The sequence below is a fragment of the Sprattus sprattus genome, assembly GCF_963457725.1.
Source record: "Sprattus sprattus genome assembly, chromosome: 17".
Classification (NCBI taxonomy): Eukaryota; Metazoa; Chordata; class Actinopteri; order Clupeiformes; family Clupeidae; genus Sprattus; species Sprattus sprattus.
Window position 1 is genome coordinate 25543406 of NC_137915.1, and position 12515 is coordinate 25555920.

At 40.4% G+C, this 12515-nt stretch overlaps 1 protein-coding gene across 1 annotated transcript; it reads left to right on the forward strand.

Moving 5' to 3' along the window:
- Positions 1–1479, forward strand: rpl22l1 (ribosomal protein L22-like 1). The gene is made up of 4 exons (XM_080854991.1): positions 1–18; positions 470–580; positions 922–1043; positions 1206–1479. Exons 1-4 carry the CDS (start codon positions 10–12, stop codon positions 1348–1350), a joined length of 387 nt encoding a protein of 128 aa, XP_080711117.1. The 5' UTR covers positions 1–9; the 3' UTR covers positions 1351–1479.
- Positions 1480–12515: the final 11036 nt, after the last annotated feature.

Here is a 12515-nt window from a genome sequence, read left to right on the forward strand (position 1 = left end):
CTCTTCGAGATGGCGCCGGTAAGGCTCTTTGGTGCCACTTTTGGATAGATAATAACGTCATTTAAACGTGATACTCATTGTTAAGTACAGATGAACAATATATACGGTAGTCGTGTATGTCTTTCTATATACATTGTACCGAAAACAACCATCAATTAACGCGAATATCACTGAGTAACCATGACGGTCCACGTCTGACATAGAGTACGATACACGTGTAACTTGCTAACCAGCTTCCTAGGCTAGCGATACTCATTCCTGCCATACAACTTAATTATAGCTGTAAATAGTACAATTTATATTTTTGGACATACAACAATGATGCATGTATTGTTCGTAACGTAGCGTTTTGTGAATTAATGATTGAAACATTAATGAATGATCAAATTCTTGTAAGATTGCTTTCGAGTGTAATGATAAGCTCAGTGAATTACTTGTGATGACTGATATGATGCTTATAATTAATCAGAAAATGAAGAGTATCAAGACTACCAAGAAAAGCAAGAAGGGAGCTTCTTGGAAGTACACCCTTGACCTCACACATCCAGTGGAGGATGGGATCCTTGATTCAGCCAATTTTGTGAGTTTTTATATTTCAATGTTGAATATTATAAATGGTCATCGTACATTTAGTGGTTAGCCTACACTTTGACTGTATGGGAAAGTCCAAACATTATTTGTTTAAGACATATCATTGGCTCTTTACATTGTAGTTGGTTGTGTAGGTTTCTTTTTCTCCTTTTTTGAAACCTCTCCCTGCACCCATCGCCCCTTGGGTATTCATATAAATGAATACAATTGAATTAGATTGAAGATATGTTGATGCATGACTAACTTGGTCTCCTGACTAGGGTTCCCTTCCCTAGTTGAAAGCCTAGGGCTATCTTCCCTAGTGTGGTCATTGTGTCTTGTAACTAACAGGAGATCTTCCTGAAAGAGCGGGTGAAAGTCAATGGCAAAACTGGCAATCTTGGAAATGTTGTCCAAATTGCACGCCTGAAGAATAAGATCAGTGTTGCATCGGAAAAGCAGTTCTCCAAGAGGTGAGATTCTATATAGATCAAAGGGCTGTGATGTTTCATATGTTCAAACACATGTATTTATAATATGTCCACATTAATTGACCAGCTACATAAACACAAATAAACTACAAATTTGAATGCGTCCTGCCGTTAAAAGTGACAGATATGTCTACATCTTTTCAGGTATCTGAAGTATCTCACCAAGAAGTACTTGAAGAAGAACAACCTGCGTGATTGGCTGAGAGTGGTGGCTTCGGACAAGGAGACCTATGAACTGCGCTACTTCCAGATCAGTCAGGATGACGACGAGTCTGAGACGGAAGACTGAAGCTTTGACCAGCCAGGAGTTTGGAGGCAGTGATTGCACATGAGACCTGTGTTGACCATGTAGCCTGAAGTTTGATTGTAAATAAAGATGGGCTCGGGACATGTCTCTGATCTCCCTCTTGGTACTTGATTGTTGGTATGGTATTTGTTTACTTTTGGTGTGCAGGAATAAAGAAAAATCTCCAGTGTGGACTGGTAGACGGTTTTAGAAGGCAATATTCAGTTCATATGTGAGACATCCTTGATGCCATAGCTCATATAGCCGTTTATACCAATGTGCCAACTAATAGATAGTACATCTTCAACGATGGAAGGTATTGAATGCATTCGGCACACCCAATACACCATCGCAACACAAACTTGTGAATAATGGAACTGCTTTTTCTTTCAACAAAAATCACATGAACGTGGTTTAATGATAGTACTTTTTTGCGTTTTTCGCCTAAATTGAACATGCATAGCCTATGGAGTGTAAACAAAGATCACAATTGTAATAAATTGGAACTGACCAAACATTTCCAACATGTGCTGGTCAGGTTTGACAGGCAAATGTATAGAGCACTCATCAAAACCTTCTGAACTGTGACTTGACACTGACAGGAAGAGCTGGTTGTCACTCATAACTACCTTTAGATTTATTTTGTGAGCTGGCGTGTACCTGTTACAGTGAGCGAAAATGTAGCTCGATCTAAGATTTTTGGGCGAACTTGTTTTTTTTTTTTTCTAGTTGTCAAAGTTCATAGTTAAATAGCCTGTCAGGAAAGAAAAATCAAATATCACCAGACCTAATAAAGCCATTAGACCTCATAAACCTGTTGTTACATTCTTTTTTCACCGTAAACCCTTATGCCCATTGTTATACAGTCAAAATGGACTGGTCACATGTTTACATATATAAACCTTTCTGAAGATGCAAGTTATTGTCTCTGTGACAGTTTTTTTTTTTTAAACTACTACATATCATTTAGTGTTTGAGCCTCCTTTTAATTATGTTTGTATTCCACATAAGGGGAACTCAACACTTCTGTACATACAACAAGTGCAGAAAGTAGGCTAACTAGTATTTTGTATTTAAGAATAAACAACATTTAAAATATGAATTAAATACATGCATGCACACCGTAGTTATGACGAATATACCCCCATGCGTGTCTCGTATATAATAAGAGGAATTTGGTATAAAAGCTTTTTTTTTTTGTGGTTTTCACAATTTTTTTCTAATGACTGCATTTATAAATTCGTGTTCGGCTAGAGTAGGGAGCGCTTTCGTCCCGTTTTCCCCACAGTCCAGTCTTTCAGTATTTTTTAAGGATTCTAACTTAGCCTACTCAGATCTTTTGGCAAAAATCATGTTTTGTCCCGTATATTCTCTTTTCTTAAAACAGTTATTGAAACACAATGTAGCCTACTGATAGAAACATAATTGACCTTTGAAAAGAAAGCTGCTATACAGTATTTCACATCTCATTCCAAATCGGATTGAATCGAATCGTTAGGTTGTGAAGATGGCTGTGTCAGTACACAGCCATAATATCTTGTAGGTCTAAGTATACAGTCAGTAAACCATGTACAGCTAACCATGATGCTGTTCAATATCAATCATTGTCCTGGAGTGCCCCCCTGAGTGGGCACCGATAAGCCCCTGACCTCTAAGAAACAACCAGATTACACCCCCTTGATTGTCACACTTTCATGAGAATGTTAAGCATTATTTTCCTCTATATCGGTCACAAAAAGTTAAACTATTAATTAATACATCCACAGAAAATGTACTCAGTAGAGTGAACCTCCTAATCCCCTGAGCATGGTAGAGCGGTATAACCACATAACACTATCTTGTCATAATGATAAGGCATGACAAAAACACAGGAGTCATACAAGTATAAATTGGTTCAATACATTGGATCAACTCCTGCCAACTGCAATAGCTAGGCTGAAACAGGAAAGTGTGTATCTTATTTTAGTATTCCACAAGAAAAAGATATGCAAGGAAAATGTTTGATTGCTTTTCCAATCTGAGAGCACAGTGCAATGCAGCCACACTACAATGCATCCAGCTTTTGATGAAGGTGTCTTGATGTTGTAATTACCTCCCACTTACTTTTATTGTTACAATTATTATTTGAACCCATAGATGTTGGTGAAGTATCAGGATCCTAACGGAAGACATCCTGCTTCAGAAGTAAGTCACAGCTTTTTTTCTGTGATGTAGTATAATAGTGAACTAAAATTCCCTCAAACCAATAGCAAAATTATCACAAAATATAGTGTGCACCAGTTGGCTGTAGGCTCCTTCAGAAGATATGTATGTTTGTATGTTTTGGTGTAATTTACTTTATTTCAACTGCAGTCTGTGTATGTTTCTTAAGGACAGAGGTGTCATTAGTGATGATGACTCAGGTCATGAGGTGGCGAACATTGCTCTCTTGAACGATGTCAATTTAGGTTGTCCTTTGTTCTTTTCCCCTTTGATCATGTCCATCACCTGATTGAGGATAAAGGTTAGGTTCAATCTGATCAGCAGTAGAAACTACAGCTCAGTAGACAAAGACAAAAGGGTTATCAAAAAGTTTGCTCCTATGACTATGCAAATGTGTGGTGTCATGGTTGGTCAAGAGGAGGGTCACTGGAGTATAAATACAGTTCTCTCTCTGGCACTGGTTACTAAGCAGTCAAACGTGGGGCTACAGAGATGTTTGCAACGGCTGGAAAAGAAGCAGAGGACATGGTGGGGACCAGGCCCAGGACCTTGAGTGAGCGGGTCAAAGAGCGCTTTCAGGCCACCCTGGCTGGACTCCTGGAACTGGAGGTCCTCAGAGCCAGGCACAAGCAGATGGTGGAGATGGCACTGGGAAGCAGCAGCAGGGCCAAACGGGACACTCAACTAGGAAATTACCAGTACTGGTTGGAAGGGAACTCATCTAGACTGAGGTTGACTCGCAGTGTTTCGGAGGATGACTTGGAGAGAAGCAGAATAGTTCAGAGTTGGTCAAGGCACTCCTCCGAGGACCTTCTTCTAGACAGCACCGGCCATTGCGATGAAGGCCTGGTGCCGAGGTCACAGGTTGTTTGGGATGACAGCTCCAGCTCCAGGGCCAGCTCTGGGTTCTGTGACGATGACATGAGCGAGATGTGCGCTGATGAAGCAGATATCAGCTTTCTCTCAAACTCGTTCGTCTCTCTGTCCACTCAGAATGCCACCGAGGCTAGTGGAACTCCGAGGAGCTGTCCGCCAATTATGATGAAGAGGTCTGAAGGGCAAAGTGAGGCCAGAGATGACAGCCCTGCCAACTTGGGTCAGGTCATACCACAAGACGGCTTCTTCTCTGTGGCCAGTCTATACCCTGACTCGCATTGGCCAGATGTGTCGGAAATACTGCAACCCCAAGTTGTTTTGGAGCCCAGGTACCGCTCTGACTTGCGCTCACACCAGGGGCCTGAGGTTTACCGCTATCCCAGCCCACTGCACGCTGTTGCCCTGCAGAGTCCACTCTACGCTCCTCGGAGTCCCATCCACCACAACAGGAGCTGGCCACATAGTACTGTAAAGCCTGGGTTGCGGCCAGTCTCTGTCTATCTCTCTTCACAAACTGACATTGTAGGTGTCAACTCAGAGTTCTCCTATTTACCAAACAGCATGTCTGTGCCACCCATAGGGCACACTTGTCAAATTCTTCCTCATGTTTCCTGTGAAAAGCACCGGCTGGAGGCTTTTATCTCAAGGCTTGCACAAAGCTACCAGCATTTTAGAAATCAGCCGTCCTTGCCAAGGCCAGCAAGGTGCAAGCCAGCGTCCAGCCTTCGCCGCACATGCTCCATGGGCAAAGGAAAGCTTTCAGATAATAAGCGTAAAAAGAGAGGAGACACGGAGACTACGCAGGACTATACCTCAGTGACTTCCCCTAGAGCCCTCAAGAGTCTGAAGAGAACCATGTGTGTCAGTAGGAGTCAAGGTGTCACTAAGGGCAGAGGGGATACTGACACAGCAGTGCTGTCTTTCACTTCTGATGAGGAATGTGCCAGTGTCTCAGGCAGCAAGATATCAAGGGAGGCACATGATGTGGCCAAACAGAGGGAGCAGCCATCACCCCAAACGGCCATTTTCTCTCCTGGGTGCATCAGGAGAAGGTCCACTGTCTGATCTATCAGTGGAATTGGCCAGATTGAGAGTATTACACCAAATGGCCAGCAATAGGTTTGGTTCTCAACACCCTTGCAGTGGTGCTTGGATAAGGATGAATCGATCTTTCCTGTTGGATTGTTATTTTATTTTCACTGTATCCTTAAAAGTATTTAATGTGTGCATATTTATAATAAAATGACAATTTAGAAATGTAATTGTAAAATTTCGACAAATAAATGAAAAACGACAATGTACTGACCTGTGTATTGTGTCAACACTTGGTTGTTCTTAAACATAAGCATAATATAGTTATTTCACATTCTTCTTAGGTTATTGACGAAATCACTTCCTCTTTTCAAGATCAGCTCTATATTTAAAAGTTTTCTTCAGGCACTTAAATGTGTGAGAAAATCCCGATGGGCATTTAAGAAGACGCTTGGCAGATTTACCTTAATGACACAAACACTAGAAAAGAAACGACAATAAATATCGACTAACAGTCCTGCAGTCACTCCTAGAATCATACCTAATCCTCCTGTCAATTAACACACAATCTGTAAACCTTTGTTGCAACATGAATGATAAATCACTTACACCGGTAGGATGCCACCTCTCTTAATGTGTGAGAATTCTAAGAAGCTGGTTCATTAACATTCGCTTTGTCAAGGTTTAGGCGTTATTGGGTTTGTGATGGTTTATATTAACTTTTACACGTGTCATTTTTGCATTCCCCGTCAGCATACGTCGACTTGTAAAACTACTTTACTGAAGATTCTTCTCCATCCACCAGGTGTCATCAGAGGTCATTATCAATTTGCTGGAAATAATCAGATTGTTGGACGTTATTGTAATTATCTTGTACAGGTCTGGGCATTTCATTTTTTAAAACATGTACCTATAAGGGCACATCAGACGAGATAGAACCTCATTAAAACAATCTAGAATTGTGTCTCACAACTGTTTTTTAATGTGTAAAGTTGAGCTAAAGCCTTTTATGTACAGGTGTTCTACATGGTAATATATGGTTTTATAAGGCTTCAACACACATGAAGAAACTGCCACTCACAATAGCAATTTCACATGTAAGGAGAAGAGACTTTTATTTATTTTGCCCTAAGGAAGGAAAGGTACCTGGTGGTTGCCTTTGTGGGTGCCTTTTTCATGTTTGGAGCTGAAACTTAGCAACCATGGGGAGTCATGCTCCTCTCCAAAATAAGCAGTGATACAAGAAAGTGGTCCAAAAGGGGTTGTGTTTCCCTGTCAAAATTCCAAAATTCCTGTTTTTCTCAAACTGAATGGGAAGCATGTAGTCCCTTAATGTATTTTTGGGCACTGAGTCAAGGAACACACAAACTTAATCTTCAAACACATACCTCTCTGACAGTCATTATTGAATTGTGGACACTGTAGTCTAATTCGCGTTACGTAACTTCTGAATGCAACATTTTGCACTCTCTTCAGTGACTTAGTGCAATAAGCATTGTCAATAAGCAGTCTAGAGTATCTAGACTTGGATATATTCATACTGAAAGAATTATATAAATGTTTGTATTCATAAGGGTAGCTACCGAATTCCGCAATACATACTTCATATACGGGTACGTGTGTGTGTGTGTGTGTGTGTGTGTGTTTGAGTGTGTGTGTGTGTGTGTGTGTGTGTGTGTGTGTGTGTGTGTGTGTGTGTGTGTGTGTGTGTGTTGTGTGAGTGTGTGACTGAGTGACTGAGTGAGTGCATGCCATTGTGGGAGCACCCCTGTGCATTTGGGAAGACAGATTTCACTACTGCCAATCACAGATCCCTAGACCAACTCAAACTCATGTTCTGTATTTGTTGTGGGAACTCCTCAAACTCATGTTCTAAATGTTCTATATGTGTTGAACGTATGTGGGAATGGTCATTAACCTGAAAACATGAAACTGAAAAGCACCTTCCACTCTGTCTTAAATTATTGATAACATCTGTGGAGTTGATCCACAGAATCTTGTAGACTGGCATATTATTTTATACTGATAAACATCTCTTCAGTTTTAACCCTCTTCTAGAGAGTGTCCAGCCCAGTCTGAGATTGTCTCATCAGTTGCCCACTTATACTATCAGAGACAGACCTCATAAAATGTTCACTTCAAAGAGCCCACAAGCTCTGTGCCAGCTGTCAGAACCTCTTCTGCTGGTTTAGAGACGTCTGGGAGGCACACAGTAACTCATCCCTTCACATTTTTTCCACAGACGTCAGTTGGGCTCGAACCCCAACTCTTAAAAGGCCAGTGCTTTGGCATCACAGCACTTCAGATGTTTTTGCAAAGAGGGTGGATTTAAGTACACAGTACACACATGTGTATGTTAAGGAAAACACAGGGCTATTTGAGTATGCACATGTGTATGTTAAGGCCTAATGTAAAGAAGGAAAACACAGGGGGATTTGAGTATGCACATGTGTATGTTAAGGCCTAATGTAAAGAAGGAAAACACAGGGGGATTTGAGTATGCACATGTGTATGTTAAGGCCTAATGTAAAGAAGGAAACTACAGGGGGATTTGAGTATGCACATGTGCATGTTAAGGCCTAAGGTAAAGAAGGAAACTACAGGGGGATTTGAGTATGCACATGTGTATGTTAAGGCCTAAAGTAAAATCTTATAGGTATGCAGAGAGGAGCGGAAAAATGGGATTATGTATACCTGAACAAAATAATAATAATGACACACACACTATCCTGAAAGATATCTGTCAGGGTGGCTGTCCAAAGTGGTAGGTGCTACTGTTGAAATTCATGAAAACATATCCTAAGTCAGACTAGTTGCCTGGATGTTAAATCAAACCAAAGTCTTTGTGTTGCAAGGAGTGATTCTGAGGGTGTTATGAAACCCCAATCATCCTGAAAAGAATATGGAGTTATTTGTTAAACAAGCTTTTCATGTCTGAATTGTTTCTTCAGGAGAACTGTTTCCAGTCTTACTTCGAACAGCACAAGCCACTCATTCATCACCCACCTCTCTATTTGGCAGCCAGTGAATGTCTCTGTTATATGTAATCAATTATCTTGATTGAGTCTGAACAATGCCCTAAATAATAATATGACTGATCATTTCTGTTATTATGCCAGTAGGGTACTTGGTATAGTTGTGCAATGGCATTTCATAGCTAAAATGATGATATGTATTTCATTAGCAGCTTTATTAAGTGAATACCGTTATACTTTGTTTATGAAAATGTCTCCTATGATGCACCATCCTCATATTAGTCCTCAGTCAGTCACTGTGTTTGAATTCCCACCTACTCATGCAGGTTGATTACTGCAGACTGCTATGGCTTCAGATCCTTGTCTGCATGTCATGGATGACGTTAGATGTGGGTATCTTTTCTGCAGAGAATTAATGAGAGACGGTTGTGTGAAGGGGGGAGGGGGGGGGGACTGCAGAGCAGACGTCACAGAAAAAAAAACATTTGACAGGAAATGAATAATACGCTTGCAACCCCCTACACCCTACTGTGAACTATAAATAACAACCAGAATTGAATAGGTAGAACCACAAATTGAATGGATTGAAGTGTAAATGTGTGAAATGCATATTATTTCAAATCATTCCATTATTGCTTTCCTGCATAAACTGTTAATGCCTGGACTTTGTAAAACTATAAGATGAACTGATGTTCAGACCTTGCTATTTTCACTCTCTGGTCTATTTTTTTTTTTTTGATCGTTATTTTTATTTCAGTTCAGTATGGACATATCTGGGATGGTCTATTTATTTCTGTCTATATTTATCTCTACGTCATTCTGTCTCATTCTACTTCATTCAGAAACGTGAGCAGAATTGGAAAGACATTATTTGCTAGCAAATCTTATCAAACTCAATTCATTTGTCAAATTGCCTCAGTGAGAAGATTTGTTGATTTGTTGTCCAAAACAGGTAAATTGTAAGAGAAGATTTGTTGAACTCCACAACAGGTAAATTGTAAGAGAATCACAGTTACATACAGTGAATCATATTTATGAAGAAAAATTGAGAAGGAGCTAGCCTCAAATGATAGCCTATCTACCCGATACTGGCTTGCGAGAGACGTGGGTATCACATTACAACTCTTGTATATCACTTTACAAGACTGGGGTTAGAGAATGATTGGATGGTTGTAACTCACATCCTCTGAAGGAACGACCCAGATAGGAGCTAGATAGCAGGGATATGTCCAGAAACAATCTGGTGGGGATCTATTTAGGTTCTCAGCATCATTAGGCAAACAATGGTTTTGCAGAAATCTCTGTTTGTTTCACACAAGAAGGCCAGATCCAGTTAGTATGTAGATCAACATAAGGACAGTTGGTGAATCACTTGTGAGAAAAAAATACACTTCTAAACCTGATTGTTCAAATCCTTGATTGTGATTGGCTAAAAGCCGTTGTAAAATTAAGCAATAAGCCCCAAGAGGCCGTGCTTTGCGCTGATTTTAGAACAGGTAAGGGAGTTGTTAGGCACGACGCGAAGCGGAGTGCCGTTAAACCCCCTTACCTGTTCTAAAATCAGCGCAAAGCACGGACTCGCGGGGCTTATTGCTTTTCTAAACCTGTTACTACACATAATTGATATGGTTTCATAAATAAAGACAATTCAATTTAAGAAACAATAGATTCATGATAAACCGTCATTCTTCCGCCACTAAAAATTATAGTTCCTAAATAAATCGTTGCCACGCAACCCTTGAAGCAACGCAACAGCCAGATGGAACACTGGGTATGAAATGCGCTATATGAATGCCTTGCCATTCGCTGCGCAGTAATATGGAATGTAATCAGGTCAAATTGTAAGGTAATGCTGGATTTTACAACGGCTTTTAGCCAATCACAATCAAGGATTTGAACAATCAGGTTTAGAATCCAGCATTACCTTACAATTTGACCTGATTACATTCCATATTACTGCGCAGCGAATGGCATTTCATACCCAGTGTTCCATCTGGCTGTTGCGTTGCTTCAAGGGTTGCGTGGCAACGATTTATTTAGGAACTATAATTTTTAGTGGCGGAAGAATGACGGTTTATCATTAAACTATTGTTTCTTAAATTGAATTGTCTTTATTTATGAAACCATATCAAATATGTGTAGTAACAGATATCGCGTCGTGCCTAACAACTCCCTTACCTGTTCTAAAATCAGCGCAAAGCACGGCCTCTTGGGGCTTATTGCTTAATTTTGGGCTCTGGGTATTCTCAAAACTGATATTCCTGTGATTCACAGTAAATCACTGCCACCTGTGAATGATGGATCTGTTAGTTCTGGACGCATCCATTCTTTTTGATGCATCGTAGAGAGCTTGACCAGAGCAACCCATTACAGACACCCACTGCACACTCAGATGCGCTATCACCATAGCAACCTTTTGTGTTCCGAGCAGAACCTGAGATTCTCTTGAATTTCAAGAGCGCGGGGATGCGATGTGTGTGGTGGGGGGTAAATTAAAAATTAACTCGAAATATTTCAGTTTATCAATTGCAATAAAAATCAATTGCTGCCTTATTTAGGGTTGTTTGCAGTGACACGTTTAGTCTGACTTCTTGTTCAAGGATTTGCACTATCCACTTGTTCTTGTTAACTTTGAAACTGTTTATAAGCAAAAACTCTATAATGACAATATTTAATTGCATTATCAAGTAGCCTAAGTAATAAACCTACATGAATGCAATAGAGAGGAATTAGACCGCCAGCAACATTCAGAGATTAAAGCAGATTTCGTTGAAATGTTTCAGTGAATGGCAACTAGTTCAGGCCGTCTTGCTATATCCTACAAGGAAGGGAAAAGACAGTTATGGCCCATACATCCATGAGCTGCGCTGAACTACAACAGCAAACGCCGATGACGTAAATTAGACCAAATTCGAAGGGCGCAGCTTTTAAAATTCACCCAAACAGTAGACTGTTTGTGCCAGCGACAGCATACCTCACTTCATGACTGCTATGGAGGGGCGAAAGTCTGCCTTTGGACTGTGCCTACCATAGCATCGGAGTGGTCACAGAAGCGAAGCAGTAAATAGACCACCGTAGGCTAAAGTCCAGCAGCAGCCGCACATTTTTTTGACGGAAAACCATGACATAGACATTGTCTTCCCGCAAACACAATCTACTGCTTGCATTGCTACGCTGGATTGTCCCACAAATGCAATGAGCGAGCTAGACGCTTCACTGTGCGTTGTTGAAGCGTCATTGACGTAAGCAGTTTCTGGATGTGGACATGGTGTGGCTAAATAATTGATTTTGCTCTGATCACATGGAGGTTCTCTGAATAATTCATGAAGTCTCGGCATCTCTCCACCTCAGCCCATCACAGTAGCTTTGCCCGGATGCTCCCTGGACACCGCTGGAAATGGAGTTTCGTTAAACTATTGCACCATGATTGTATGGCAACATCTTGGTAAGTTTTCGGCGTTTCTATTAAAGGTTGAAGAAAAGAAATCAAAAGTGAATTTACATTGACCTTTAACATATCAACTGCAAGTGAAAAAAGACTGTTCGATATGCCAGTAGGCTACTCCGCTAGTCTAGTAATGCACTATGTGCCGAACTGTAAAAGTTTAGGCTACTTGTTAGACTTTTCAGTGTCCTAGCATTTAAGGATTCATAAACTCCTGGAGACACGCAATTCCAGTGCGTTTCCTTTTGTAATTATTTTGAATGCGTTAAAAAGGCTATGTTTTTTATTTCATCTGCAAATAAATACTTTATCTCAACACCCGGGGAATGTAAACGGATCTTTCTCATAAATATTACATGTTGATTATGTCGCAGTACCGATATAGCTATGGCAAAACCCAGTCGATTCTGTCCGTTTGATCGTTTTCTGTTTTATACAAGTTGTATGTTTGTAATTTTTTTTATCTTTGAAATCCCATCACCACAACTATTACTTCATACATGGTCCCTCCAATGCATCAGTAAACACGCGATGATTTAGAAAACTGAGCTTTTAGACCATGTTTTACTCTTGCTGATATTTGTCTTACATGTAAAAAAAAAAAAAAAAAAAAAAAACGTAGATGTCCGGTCGCTGAC